Source organism: Artibeus jamaicensis, unplaced genomic scaffold (genome assembly GCF_021234435.1).
Source record: "Artibeus jamaicensis isolate MK-2021 breed Jamaican fruit bat unplaced genomic scaffold, CSHL_Jam_final contig_482, whole genome shotgun sequence".
Lineage (NCBI taxonomy): Eukaryota > Metazoa > Chordata > Mammalia > Chiroptera > Phyllostomidae > Artibeus > Artibeus jamaicensis.
The window spans coordinates 7,033,851-7,049,341 of record NW_026521857.1 but is presented as its reverse complement, the minus strand read 5'-3'; the positions used below and the strand labels follow the sequence as shown (position 1 = coordinate 7,049,341).

The 15,491-nt window shown below is 39.2% G+C and overlaps 1 protein-coding gene across 1 annotated transcript in view; it reads left to right on the top strand.

The window, feature by feature from the left end:
• KIF13A (kinesin family member 13A) overlaps positions 1-15,491 on the top strand; it is a 207,987-nt gene that overhangs the window by 125,041 nt on the left and 67,455 nt on the right. Inside the window, exons 5-9 of the mRNA XM_053668250.1 lie at positions 1,915-2,007; positions 3,131-3,311; positions 6,327-6,414; positions 8,042-8,176; positions 8,867-8,979. Coding sequence (XP_053524225.1) covers positions 1,915-2,007; positions 3,131-3,311; positions 6,327-6,414; positions 8,042-8,176; positions 8,867-8,979 — 610 coding nt within the window. The remainder of the gene's footprint in view (positions 1-1,914; positions 2,008-3,130; positions 3,312-6,326; positions 6,415-8,041; positions 8,177-8,866; positions 8,980-15,491) is intronic.

The following is a 15,491-nucleotide window of genomic DNA, read 5'->3' as shown; positions in this document are numbered from 1 at the left end:
TAATACAATAACTAATAAATAATAATAGAAGAATGAACTCTGTGTTTCACGTACTCACCGTTGTAAACCTTGTGTGTATGTGTGTGTGTGTGTACACACATGTGCCTTTAGTCTTCTCAACAAACCTGTGCATTCAGGAAAGCTTCTTACTGTTGCACCTTTTAAAAACCCCACATGTTCCGAATACCTCTCAGGTACCAGTGTCTGTGCTGGATATTGGAAGTCAGAAATAGAGAATAAGATTATCTAAATTTGGTAAAATTTCTCCCAATTCATATTTTTTATGTTAGCATCCATAAATTAATCTCTATCTCAAATACACACACAATTTGACCTAATTTATGTTTATATGTACAGTCTGAACATGACCTTTTTAAATCAACAATGTTTTTTTTAATTTTAGCATTATTTACACACAAATTGTTTAGTTTTACATGACTTGTAATATTACATCATATAAAATAGTCCCATTTTACTTATCAGCTCCTTTACAGGTGGGCACTTAACTTGATTCCAGCTTGCAGTATTATCAATAATGCTGCCATGAACATCCTTTTACAGGGGTCTCTACTGGACAATGGGGTAGCTGTAGGGTAGCTATGCTAGTGATTATGGGCAGAGGCCCTTTTAGAAGTGCTGTGAGGTTTTCCTTTAGAATGGCTGCATTTGTTTATTCTTCCAGCATCTTATGAAAATATCTATTTCCTCGATCCAACTATACTTCATATTGTCAGAATTTTATTTTTGTCAGTCTAATGGTTGAAAATATATCTAGTTTTATATTCATGCATTTTTACGAGTCTCATTGTTCAACCATGGTATATCATAGTATAACAAGGGACTGCTAAAATGAGATCCAACTTTGCATAAAAGAGGAACATATATCCAAAAGCTTTTATTATGTTGCATTATTTCCAAATGTAAAAGGAATTGTCATGTAGGATAAAAAGGTTAAATGGACTCATTCTTTCAATAAATACTTATTACGTATTTTATATTAGGCACTAGGATTATAAAGATAAACAGATTATAGTCTCTGGCATCAGTCAGGGTGTTCTCATTCCACTGGAGGTACTTAAACCAGTAGTTTCTACAAATGCTATAATAGTGAATGTTCTGAGGACTATAAGTGCACAGCAGAAGGAGAATATCCTTTTAATTCTCTTAATAATGGTGAATGAATGTCAGAAAGTCACCAATTTCAAAGAGTAGTAAGTGCAGCCTTAAGTGCTTAAAAATATTTTCAGACTTTAACCCTTTAGCTGGATGCTATGGATGCTAGCATTGCATTTTTACAACTAAATGGAAGAACTCCCCCAAGGGCTGCAGTAAGCTGCAGACAGGCTCACCGAGGAGGTCTGGTCCCTGAACCCACTGTGAGAACACAGGTGAGAGGGGTCTGTGCTCAACAAATCCCCTCCACCAGCAATAAGCAGCCTCTCAGCACCTGGCAGTACTCAGCACCATGCTTGGTGCCGAGGTACATGCATACACCAAAAAGTGTAGGACATGGTTCTTCCTCATCGGAAGCTCAGAATCCAGATGGGGGAAGAGACGATTCATGATTAATGACATTTTATACTAACTCATGAGAAGAAATCAAGTCAAATTTAAACAGTACTTCCATATGGCCTACTGACAATGGAAAGGAAACTTTAATGCCTTAGAGAAGACTCTTACAAGGAAGCAGTGGGTAGAATCATAAGTTGATTCAGGTACTGAACTATGGTTAAGAAGATTAAATAAAATTGTACCCATTAAGCTCTTAATACTTAGCCCTACACATAGTAGGCATACAGTACAGTTTTAACATCTTTTTGGAGTTAGAGAATGCTGGTAACTGAGACTCAGATGTTAATACAGATAGGACAAAAAAACATAATTTCTTCTTTTTTATTTTCTTTTTCTTTTTAGGTCAAGAGGTAGTTTTCAAGTGCCTTGGGGAAGGAATTCTTGAAAAAGCTTTTCAGGGGTATAATGCTTGCATTTTTGCATATGGACAAACAGGTAAGTTGCTGCTTTTATTTTTAGTCAATATTAAATGTGCATTTCTTTTTTTTTAAAGATTTCATTTATTTATTTTTAGAGAGAAGGGAAGGGAAGAAGAAAGAGAGGGAGAGAAACATCAATGTGTGGTTGCCTCTCATGTGGCCCCTGCAGGGGACCTGGCCCACAACCCAGGCATGTGCCCTGACTGAGAATCAAACTGGCGAACCTTTGGTTTGCAGCCCATGCTCAATCCACTGAGCTACACCAGCCAGGGCTAAATGTGCATTTCGTTAAACATAGAAATGAAAGCACTTTGGGAAGCAACCGAAAAATACTTCTGCCTTTGTGGGTTTAACTGAGTGAGATGATCAAAAGAACCCTCTTTTTGACGATTCAACAGTTTTGGTAATTAATTTCAGTGTAAATGAGCAAGCTAGTTTCAAACTATTAAATGCCATTTCCCTAAATTACAGTTTTCACTTGCATTTCAACCAAAAAAATAATTGCTAGTTTCTCAGTATAAATGTTATAGTAAAAACAAACAACAAAAAAAGCCACCTCTTAGTATTGTTTTATACAAAGGACTTTCACTAGGATACAAAACTGATAGTAAATTACTTAATGTAGGCTTGGGGCATAGGTGATTGAAACAAGCAAAACATAAACATACTAGGGTCTCAGCCATTTACTCTCCGAGCTGCCATTATTTCAACTATAAAGGTGGAATAAATCAATAAATCATAACAATACTGCCTATGGTCACATTGCAAGACAACTAGGAGACTCAGATGAGACAATATATATCAAAGCATTTCACAAACAAGTTACTTTAGGTAAATACTGTTAATGTTATTTTGTAATGTATAGTTGATATTTACTGTACATACTGATTGTAGTGGTTATATTTGTGTGCATTCACCTGTAAATGAGCTGCCCTCTTGGATCTTACAATTAGAGTGAAACTAGAGGCAGTGAGTGTAATAGAAAAAATAGTAACCTAGTAGGAGGGCCAGGTGTGGGGGCCGAGTTTGCCACTTCCACTGTGTGACCTTGGTTGGTCTATGTAGGAAACTTGTATGGTTGAAGCATTACGTGTTGCTGCCTCTTTTATCCTCCTTTTTTTCTGCTTGCTCTTCTCCAGGCTCAGGAAAATCCTTCTCCATGATGGGCAATGCTGAGCAGCTGGGCCTTATCCCAAGGCTCTGCTGTGCTTTATTTAAAAGGATCTCTCTGGAGCAGAATGAGTCACAGACCTTTAAAGTCGAAGTATCCTATATGGAAATTTATAATGAGAAAGTTCGGGATCTTTTAGACCCCAAAGGGTAAGTTGGTGGTTGAAATTAAGCTTGTACTAGAGACAATAATTTGAAGTGATCCTAAAGTTAAATTGGCAACTGACTATATTTATTTGAGCTCTTGGTCATACTCTGATTTCAGTTCACTTACTGAGAAGTCATCTACTTTCAAAGCATGTTGGTATACCCAGCATCCTGGGTAGTTTATCCTATGTTCATGTGTAAAGGTGCTTATATATGCCATTTTAAAAAAGGTGTTTTTGCTATCAGCATTAAATATTGAGTTAGAAATGACACATTGGTCCTTCCATTTATGTTGGAAAGCAGCACTTCTGAATTGAAGATAAAGAGGTTGAAGTATTGAAACCATCCAGCCTATGCAAGTCATTCTCTTACCTGACTGTGCATTGGAATCATGTGGAGAGCTTTTCGGGGATACACCTATCTGAGCCCCACCCACAGAGACTAGGAGTCAGTAGACCCAAGGGAAAGCCAAGGCATCTGTATTTTTAAAAAGTAGGTGATAAAAACCAGATGAGTTTGATTCATAGAAGAGAGGACCATTTACTTTTTTATTAAAATTTTTTACTGATTTAAATAATATATATTTGTATAAAATTTAGAATATAAGCACAATGTCAGAAGAAATTAAAATGACCTATTATCCCACTACTGAGAAATAACTGCTGTTAATACTTTGATGCATTTTGATCCTGTGTTTCAAATGTATGCTGTGTGTGTGCGCTGTGTGCGTGTGTGTATGTTGAAGTGGTTTTCTAAATACAATTCAATATCCTGAATTTTCTATGTAACATAATGAATACTTTTTTGTCACTAAAAAGTATTTTTTTAAGCTTTTAGCAGCTGAATAACCAAGGGTATAAACAAACTTATAAGGTCAAAATTGTGGGTGGGAAGGAAATAACCCAATCATAGAAAATGTTTACATTTACTTGAACGTTGTGAACTATTTAATGCGTATGAAAGAACATTTATAATACATAGAAAATATAAAGAACAATAAAAGCAAAGACTGCCCTACTCACCATGTTCCTTGATAAATGGAACATGACCAATATTTTTGAAACCTCCTATACGTTCTTTTAGATCCCATTCTATTTCCTATCCCTCCCCAAAGTAATTGCTATTAATGAATTTTGTTTTTCATTACTCTTCTTGCTCTTCCGAGTTAGCACATGATTTTGCATAGTTTTTAACGTTATGTAAGTGACATTACAGTTACATGTATCTTTTGGCGACTTGCTGTTGTTATCATCAGTGATTCATTCATTCTGATATATGAAATAATAATGCATTAATTTTTACTGCTCTTTAGTATTCCATGGTGTGATTATACTATAATTTCTTTATCCCACTTTTTATCTCTAGATAGTGCTGCTCTTTCATGTCATGTCCACTTCTCCTGGTGAACAAATGCAGGAGTTTCTAGGGAATATATCTTGGGTGGAATTGTAGGTCAAAAGATACTGAATCTTTAACTTCACTTGCGACTGCCAGGCTGTTTTCCAAAGTGGTTGCACCAGCCTACACTCTCAGCAGCAGTGTACAAGAATGCCAGGTGTTAGACACCATCAAAAGCACTCGGCAGTGTGTTAACTGTACTTTTCCTTGCTCGTGAATAGCATTAAAGACTCTCTGGTTGTGTAAGCAGAGTGCTCTGAGTTCTGGATTTGTGTGCATCAAAGCAGCTCTTGTGAAGGTGTGCATTTGGTCTGCCCCTGTTTAGAGGACAGTAGAATTGCTCATTGTCACATTGAATTTTTCATCCTTAAAGTTAGTGAAACCTATTTTGTAGGGTTGTAAGATTGAGAAGGATAACTGAAAAGTTCTTAGGTAACAATGCTAAGGCTTTGGAAAGCATTCTTGGTTCTTAGTTCCTTTTTTCCACACTTGAGTGACTTTATTTGATTTAAAGTGATTAGTATTCGACACCTTGAAAGAGGCAAACATATACAATATAGTCATAGCCTGTATCATCTTACTTTTAGTCTCAATTATCTGTTGATATGCTGTGCAAATGGGTACCAAACCAGGGTTGCCATTTAAAAATTCAACCAAGCCCTAAAATCTTCACCAGCAGAGCCAGTTCTAAATGTAGGATAAATATCAGTAACTGCAAGCAACTGCTGTACTGTAAAACCACTTTCTGTATAAAATTGTCAGCACAGAGCTGCATAAATCAATACAGACTTGTAAAACTAAATTAAAAATAAAATAAAGCACTTTAATATTGTTTATTATTTGGTCAAAACTTTAAGATATTATTTATTGAGAATGTGCTTATTTATAGATGAGCCTTGAGGTTAAAATAATTTCTGGCACGTTCTTTGCTTCATCTCTTTTCTTCTTCTTTTTTCTCCTCCTCTGCAAAACTGAAGCTCATCTGCTAAAGCAAGTTGGCCCAACCTAGTATTCTGTGTGCTGACTCTTTAGTTTGGGAGTGGAGATAGAATTTTAAATAATAAGTTACTTTAAATAGAAATCTGAGTATGATAAATGTCTTTTATCATAATGAATAGTGTCATGGTAACCTGAATAAAGTAGCTTTTAGGATATTTGTTGATTATTAAAACAAATTCTTTTGGAAAAAGGACTCATGGCCCTGACTGGTGTAGCTCAGTGGATTGAGCATGGTCCTGAGAACTGAAGGGTCATCAGTTCAATTCCCAGTCAGAACACATGCCTGGGTTGCGGACCAGGTCCCAGTCAGGGGCACATGAGAGGCAACCACACATTGATATTTCTCTCCCTCTCTTTCTCCCTCTCCTCTCTCTCTAAAATAAATAAATAGAATCTTTAGAAAAAAAAGGAAAAGGGATCAATGGACATAGAAAACTGGGTGGTGACTTCTGGGGGGAGGAGGATATAAGGGACTAAATGGTAATGGGAAAAAATATAATGAAGGTTATATATTTAAAAAATTCTTTTGAAACTGCCATGTTGGTTCGTGAGTACTTAAAAAGAATGAAAAGGCTCAGAGTTTGCACTGATTCATTCATTTCTTTTTCCTTCCTCCTTAAGGAGTAGACAGTCTCTTAAAGTTCGGGAGCATAAAGTTTTGGGACCATATGTAGATGGCTTATCCCAACTGGCTGTCACTAGTTTTGAGGTAAGTTCTATTTTTTTAAGTCATTAAATAACTACAGTAAGTTGAAGTATGTAAGTGATGTTGAATATATTTCTATAAGAATGCTTTATTAGCAAGCTTATTGGTACCATTCATGATCTCCAAATCCCAGTAACAACACACCCCAAACAGAAAAAGAGGACCTTTATCACATCCCTCAACCTGCTTTGCTGCGTAGGTTTCACAGTGCGGCTGAGAGGCCCAGTGTTTGGAGCTGGCTGAATATTTCCACTAATACCGCTTTGTTGCGATTCTTCTGCTTGAGGTTGCAAGTGATGCCCATCTCGACAAATATAGACAGTATTTGGTAGTTCATTCAACCCCTTCTCTTTAGTAGGGTCTCCTCTCTTGGTTTTCATTGCTTTTCACTCTTCTCTTTCCTTTTTTTTCTTAATCAATTCTCTCTATATCGATTGACTTGTTTAATTTTCCTAATTCTTGATTTTTATGTTTTCTTACATCTTGACTTGATGTTTTACCCTTGTTTTTATTGTCATTGTTTTGGAAATCTCATAATACAAACTACCATCTGTGGCTGAAGCAAGCCAATGAATGATGAGCAAATACACCCCTTTACTTCTTAGTTTTGCTATTTCTTTGTTGTGGCTGTCCTATCATTGCTCAGTGGGACTAAAATTAATGTGTGCAGTAACTCTCTCTAGCCATTTAGATGACATTTTTCAGATAGTTACTAGACTTGTTGGAATGATCACTTTGTAAGTTATATTAATATCTAATCACTTTGTTGTACACTTGAAACTAGTACCATACTGCATGTCAGTTGTCACTGAAAATTTAAAAAAATTAAAAAGTAAGTGAAGACATTTTTAGTATTGTTCAAATCAGAAATACAGTGTAGTCATTGCTTTAAAAACACCTGGATTCTGAAGTGAATGGAGACCTCTTTGGCGTAGAGCTGCTAAGTCCGCACTGGTTTGTAGCTCTGCCTGGTTGGGGTCAGTGCTCATCGCGTCACTTACTAATAAGAGCCAGGGAGCAGTGGTTTGTGTACCAGCTCTGCCTTTTCCTGGCAGTGGGAAAAGTGACTTGACCTCCGTGAACTTCAGTATCCTTGTGTGTAAAATCATGAGAATACCTTCTTTATAAAGGTTCATTCATCAAACATTGTATGAGAATCCATAGGTTCCAAGTGTTGTGACCTTACAAACAACACTCACAAAGGTGAATAAGGAAAATTCCCGGGAGAGCCGCAGTGTTGGAGGGCAGAGGCAATAAGTGAGCAGTAGATAGCTACTCAGCGTTGTTAAGCCCAGAGAGGTAGAATAAAATAAGGTAATTATTGTTACCGAGTATCTGGAGGGCTCAATACATATTACCTCGTTTCTCCCTAGGGCCATATAAAGGAAAAAATAGGTAGTTAACAGAAAAAGAAGACAGTCGTGAGTGGGAAAGAACGGGGGGTCATTTCCTACACTAGAGAGCACCGGGGGAGTTGGCGGCTGAACGCAGCTGGATGAAGGAGAGGCAGGGAGGATTTTATGGAAGGGTGGTGGCGAATGTGTCAGAGGATCATAATTAATATATACACTGTGGGCAGGACCGTTCATATGTTTTTGCTTATAATACTTCGCTTATGCTTTGCCTCTAGGATATTGAGTCACTGATGTCTGAGGGAAACAAGTCTCGGACGGTAGCAGCAACCAACATGAATGAAGAAAGTAGCCGCTCCCATGCTGTGTTCAACATCATAATCACACAGACACTTTATGACTTGCAGTCTGGGGTGAGCAACTGGACAGATTCTTTGGTGGCAGTAAAAAAACTCAAAATACCTGCATGGGTGATGTGTTTCATGTTTGGGTTCAGCTGCTGAGAATGTTGTGCTGGCTCTTCTACCGAGGAGAGGAGCTAATTTGCTTAAGTCATTTAATTTCTTAGATTCTTCTTTACTATATAACTGTTTTTTAAAAAGTTGCATTTCTTGTGTGAATTCCCTAAAGAGTATGATGATGTCACCAGACAGATTTAAATATGTATCCTTTCATACTGAAATTCACCTAAAAAACAACTGAGTCTACCTCATTGTCATTAAGGGATGCTATAGAGGAAACCATAACATTTAGTCTAAAGGAAATCTTTCTAAAAAAAAAGAGGAATTTGACCTGAATAAATAGGAATCCCCATGTCCTAGTATTTCCTCATAAAATCTGCAGCTTCCTGACTGTATTCAGGAAAGTGCAGTGTGTTTGCTTCCTAGCTGCCAAACACAGTGCTCCGTTACCACACCAATTTAAATTTTGGCTATGAAATTGCTGGTCCAAATAGCTCTTCTTACCATTTAAAATCTTCTTGGGAAGTTTGCCTTGTCATAGTGGCTGGCTGTTTGGGTTGCTCTCAGAGTGCTGATGTGTATGTAGAAGTCTGTGGTTTTTGCATTCATGTGTGTTGTTTCTGTCTTGTTTCCTGCAACTAGAACTCTGGAGAGAAAGTCAGTAAGGTCAGCTTGGTGGACCTGGCTGGTAGCGAAAGAGTTTCTAAAACAGGAGCCGCAGGAGAGCGACTGAAAGAAGGCAGCAACATTAACAAGTAAGGTGGCCGGTGCTCACCTCGAATGTCACATCCAGTGTACTGTGTGCCTGGGGGGGAATTGGGACATAAAAGGTCAGATGGCTCTGATCACAGCTGGCTTAGGATCTATGCCGCTTCAGTAAACTGTGTCGAGGAAAAACAACAGCTGGCCTCTGTAGAAATGCATGAAGTTATTTAAGCTACATGGTGCAGCCCTGCTCAAGCATTCTACAAATCTTTAGTGCATCAATGTATGGAATGTCGTCTTAGGTAAATGCACATTATAATTTCATTAATAAAATCATTTAGTAAATTAATTTTGGGAGCTTACTCTGAAGGGAAAAATCTGCTTTGAATCTCTTGGTAAGGGTAGTACTGTTTAAACATCAATACTTAAAAAAAAAAGCTTAGCAGTTATTGAGTAAGTGCCATACTGAAATCTCACTATTTGCCTTGAGTGCCTGCAGTGTGTCCGGTGATGCAGGGAAGGCTGAGCACAGAGTGGTGCAGGGTGTGTAGGGGTTTGCCAGGTAGACAAAGGAGATAAAGGCATTATACACAGCATGTGCAGCAAAGGTACACACAAGTGAAGGACTTGTTCTGTCAGGAGTGCTGTACCCAGGATGGCTCCTGTTAGGTGAAAGAGGAAGTCTCTCTCCTTTCCAGCATTAGAGAGAGCAGGGTTTGCATTGAAGAGGGTGTGCTCAAGCCAGACTGTCCCAGGTGAATCCTGCCTCCACCACTTACTAGATGTATATGTATCATAGGCAAGTGATTTCACCCATCTGTGCTTCATTTTTCTCATCTGAAAACGGGAATAATAACAGTACCTACTTCATAGAATTGTTTGGATTTAAATGCCCATAATGTACTTAGAACAATGCCTGGTACAGAGCATACAACTGAATAAAATTAATTGTTATAGCTATTGTTTTTATAATCCATGTAAACAGTGTAATTATGATCTTTATTCCAAGTTCAGCAGAAAGCAGTTTAGTTTGTACTTGTAATGTGACAAACAGAAAGTTTGTACTTTCTGTTGTGACTTATAACTTGGGTTCTGTTTAGGACAGAAGGTGACAAGGTGTAATATATTCAGGAACATGTCTGTGCAGTTTGCAGTTTAAAATGACGTTAGCACATTAAAATTTTTGTATACACAAGTTTAAAATTAGAAGTCGACCATTGCCCCCTCTCTCCAATGGACACAACCACACTGACTGCAAAGACTGCTGCTTTAGGGAGTTAATCTTCCAGTCATCCTGCCTCCTGCTCAAATAACAAAGGGTTTCGCTATATTTGTTGACAAAGCATTGTAGATGCCAAGACTAGCACTACAGCTCTGCATTCCAAAAATGAGCTCAGGACCAGGATGGGAAAGCAGAAATGGGCTTGTGAGGAGGGAGCAGGTACCAAAGAGAGGACTGTCACCTGTGCTAGAGATTTGTGAGCTGGCATTGGGCCATGCTGGCCTTGCTGGCTGGGGCTGTGGGGAAACACTGGAGATTCTGTACTGTGAATTTGTGGGAATTCAGAGTACAGCCTTGATGTGTAATGATCAGTAACTCTTATTGACCTCTTACAGTGTGCTAAGCATCTTTCTGAATGCCCTGTGTCATAACTCATCTGATCCTCACATCAGCATTGTGAAATGAGTCTGTTACCCCATTTTGCAGATGAGGACACCAAGGCAGAGAGCCATTACATGATGTGTCAAGGGTCACAAAGCTCTAAGTGTGGATCTTGGGTTTGGATACAGGCAGTCTGGCTCCAGAGCCCAGGCTCACCACTGGGCTGTATTTGGCATGACTATGTGTTCTGTCTGCCTGAAAAAAAGTTCTGATTGATACTTTTGTCCCAGAGTAAATATTACCATTGCCTCCTTAAATCTGGACACAAAATTATGTAGTGTACCAAACTGAACTACCTCAAGGCCACACGATAACATGATTTTGATCCCCCAGCAACTGGCCTGTTTCCCATAATGACTTACTGACTGAATGGCATTCTCTTAGCTTCCTCTGTTTTTCCTTACTATATACTGGCTCTTTCACAAATGGATGTGTGTATCCTCTGCTCCTAGTCTGTGGACTATTATCTTCCTGTTTAGGTTTCTTTATCGTTTTCAGACCACTTTCACATGCATTACTTTGTGTGAGGCTTATACTAGGTATTTTATTTTTTTAATCTCTGTTTAAAAATAAGGAAACTGGTGGTTGGAGACATTTAAGTAATACCAATAAAGCCAAGCAGATATTTTAAGCCTGTGTTATGTGTCTGACATGGCACTAGATGCTGGGGGTGCAGAAGGAATTTAGATAGTGTTGCAAATGGAATGCTGCCTCGCTGCCTCCCCTAGGTCCTAATTCCCAAATCTTGCATGTAAGTTACTTTAGAAGTTAGAGGGATTTTGCAGCTGTGGTTAAGTAATTAAGATTTCGAGATGGAGAGATTATCCAGGTGGGCCTGATGTAATCACAAAGCTCCTAACAAATGAAAGAGGGAGACAGGAGAACTGGAGTCAGAATGGACCGAGGCAGGGTGAGGAAGACCCCAGAGGCCATAGCTTGCCCGAAGATGGGGAAGGGGCCCTGAGCCAAGGAGTGTAGGCAGCCCAGTGAAACTGGAAAAGTCAAGGAAACAGATTCTCCCCTAGAGCCTCCAGGAGGAGTGCAGCCCTGCTGACACTTTGATTTTAGCCCAGTGAGGACATTGTGGACTTCTGGCCACCAGAACTACAAGATAATAAGCTTGTGTTGTTTAAGTCTCTGTGTTTATGATTATTTGTTACAGCATGACCACTGCCCTTGGGGGGCACATAGTTTAGGACAATAGCAAGTCACTTCATTTGAAAAAGTGAAAGGAAGAAGGATTTTGTTTTTGATTGGATAATGTTGGTAAATGCTACATAACCTAACATTTAAGCATGGAGCTATTTTTTATGACACTTTCATCAGTCCGTGGGTGTCTGCCAAGTTGGTCCTATGCTTTTCCCAAAATAACTGGCTAAAAGGGAATGGAACTGCCTCTGCACCCTTTTCCCTGAGCCTTAATCCAGGGCTATTTACTCCACACATCTCCCTGATCTCCGAGCAGGTACATGTGCACCAAGAGCCCACTGTGGATCCAGGTTTCCACCAGTTGTCCTCCAAGTTCTCGGCCTGGCCATTGCTACGTGGTAACTGGGTGAATGGGACATTCTTTTCACAGTGAGGCAGTGCTGTAACATCTGCACAGCCATCTCAGAGACCTCCGCAGAAGTAGCAGCTCACAATCCCCTCCTTACCTGTGATTCCAAAATCCAGACAGTTCCAAAAACGAAGTGCTTTTTTTTCTTTATAGCACACTTTCTGGTAATTCTCACCTGAATTCTCGTGAGGCTATCGCTAGTCTTTTTCCATATTTATAGTCTTTATTTACTCTCCTAATGTAGCCATTCGTAAGTTTAACTCTAGAATTGTTCATATATTCAATATTTTACTGTGGAGTGCTGTCTCAGATCCCACTGGTGGTCCTGTGTAGTGTATGCACTGAACTTCTTAAAATCCAAAATATTCTGAATTTTATGCATGTGTCCCCAAAGATTGCAGATAAGAGATATGAAGCTGCACTTTTTTAACCCATTTTGCAAATATGTGTTGAACACTGGGCATAAGAACCCAAGGATGAGTGAGTAAGGTGGAACCCTGGCCTGAGGAAGTGCAAGGTCCAGTGGGGAGGGGAGCCCTTAGAAGGGCAGCGTTGGTACATTAAGTACCATAGACATTTCCGCATGGGATGCAGTGGGAACACAAGTGACAATTCAACTGGAAGGTTCAGGGGGCTTCCAGAGGAGCTCCTGGAGTTTCTTAGTTATAGAAACTAGCCTTATGACCTTTCTGTGCCTCGGTTTCCTCATCTGTAAAATGCAGGTGAGGAACAAGCTTAAGAGTGGGGCTATTATGAAGATTAAATTAATTACATAAAGTGATATGACGATGCCAACACAGAGCAAGCTCTACATGAGTGTGTACTAATAAAATAATTTAATAAGTTGAAACTGCTGCCTGATAGTTCCAGCCTTAAAATCAGTACCCAGTTGAGTGCTAAAATTAAAAAAATCTCTGACATTTCCTAAGCTTTCTCTCAGCCTCCTATTTGGGCTTTTTTTGATGGAACGTTAATAATCCTCTTAAGCAGACTTGTCAGGGACATCACACAGACATTAGTATATGCTTAATGGGCTGTGGGTATAGGAGCTTCATCTCTCCTTAAGCTCTTAAGAGCTTTAAAGTGCACATTATTCCTTCATTTTTGAGAGCTGGGGTGCAACGCGGCTGCGCCACCATGGCCTGTTGCGGGCTGAGAGGTCCAGGTCGTCTGTAGACCATCTCACAGGGGATTCATCTGAAGAGTCAGCCTGCTGCTCTGCCTGTCTGTTGAGGGTGGAATGAGGAAACCTGTCCTTTCTGCTGGAGTCTGGCTGGTTCAGCTCGCTGGAGAACTCACTGAGATCCCAGCACACTGTCTGTAATGCCCCAGGGAATGTCATTGAAAATGGGTCCATTTTAATCTCAGCAACCGCCCGTCCTTAAATGCAAACAGTGTTCATCCAATGAGTACCTTTCCTCGTCTCACTTGCATTTCAGTTACTGCGCTAATGATAAAGTACATCTCCAAAAATGAGTTCTAGTGAACTTATTCTAAAGATAGCAATATATGATACTCCTAGGATTCTGTTATATAATTTGTAATAATATATTACTGTATAAGTTGAATGTTGCATGTGGCTCAGTTCTCCTTTTTTCTTCTTGAGAACTTTTCATGATCCGTGTTCATTTTCTCTTGGAACCTTACTTATAAACGGGTATTGTCTGAATGAATTTGTACTTGGGGAGAATAAAAATGGCTTACCTCTGTTTATTATTCAAGGGTGGGCAGGGGCCCTTGTTAACTTACTACTGGTACATTGCTGGGTCAAAGTACGTGGGAGAAAAATTTGAATAAACATCTTTACATTTAACATGAGAGACCGATAAAGGACAGAGAAAAACTCTGCTCCTTGGGGTGCAGTAGCCATATCTTTGGGGGTGTGCGATATTTTTACTTCAATGTTTCTCAAAGCATTTTTGTGAAATACTAGTTCCTCAAGTGGCTTTGGGAAGAAAAGGATCCCTGGACAAATAATTTTGAGAAAGACTACTTGTAAATCGTAAAGCCTTCCTTTGAACAGTCACAGTGCTGAAAGTGCTGAGAAGTCCTGCAGTAATAAATCCCACAGAACTTTAACTTATTCCTTGAACTTATTAGATGACAGAACTCTGGGTATAACATATATTAAAATCTCCAGAATAAGTTTTCAAAAGAACTTGCTTTTGGAAATGTTGTTGTATACTTTATTATTATACCACAGCAGTTGAGATGGAAATGAGGTTGGGAGCAGTACTCATTAGATGAACATTGTTTGAGTTTATTCATTTGCGTTAGCCACCAGAAAAAGGTGGTGAGTGGAAATGAGGCCTGTACTGTAGGTATAATGGTTTCCTTCCCTGTCAGGTGATGGTGCTGTCTTTCCCCCATATTTTGCTTTTTCTTTTTTACTCTTAGGAGTAGGGACTTACTGGGGAAAAGTACTAAATGCAAACTCACTAACTTCATCACCTTTCAACGAATTCTTTAAAAGCCAGACACTGTGTTCTGCTGTAAGCAACAGAAACCAGCTATTGTGACAACGAAATGGTATATTCATTTTTCTCACTTAACAAGACACTCAGAAGCTGAAACAGCACCTTAGAAATGCTGTCAGGCACACAGCTCTGCCAGCTTTAGTGTATGTGCATGTCATCCTCATAACCTAAAGATGGCTGTACCATTCCAGACATTGTATCTATATCTGTGTTGCAAATAAGAAGTGAGAAGGAGGAGAGGTAAAGGACTACCAGCTTCTGTCGGCTGAATAATGTACCTTCTCTATCAGGAGTAGGTAGCTTTCCTGGAAGCCCCTCCCAGTACTGTCTCCCTACGTCTCATTGGTCAAAACTGGGTTTGATGGCTTCCTCAAGCTGCAGAGGACGCTGGAAAGGGGAGTTCTTAGCTTGTCATATGCTTCCCAACAAAATTAGGGTTCTGTTAATAAGAAGAGGGGGAAGTGGATATAGGGCCAGCACCCACATAGCATACCAATGATGACTGAATTAGTTGTATTGAGAAACAGGGGTCCATGTTCTGTTCTTCAGTGTATTATAGACTCAGTTTTACTCTGCGGGTACCGAATGCTTTCTGTAAGCCAGGCACAGTAACTGATGAAGGAATATCTGGCAATAGAATGATCACTGTCCTCAAGGTGATCACAATCTAAGCAGAAAGAGATAAAGAAGTAGATATAGGTATACCTCGTTTTATTACACTTCACAGATGTTGCATTTTTTTCAAAGTGAAGGCAAGACCCTCCAGCAGCAAAAAGATGAAATTTTATTAATTTGCTTTTTTGTGGTGGTCTGGAACTGAACTTGCAGTATCTCCAAGGTATGCCTGTACACAGCTAACACTAA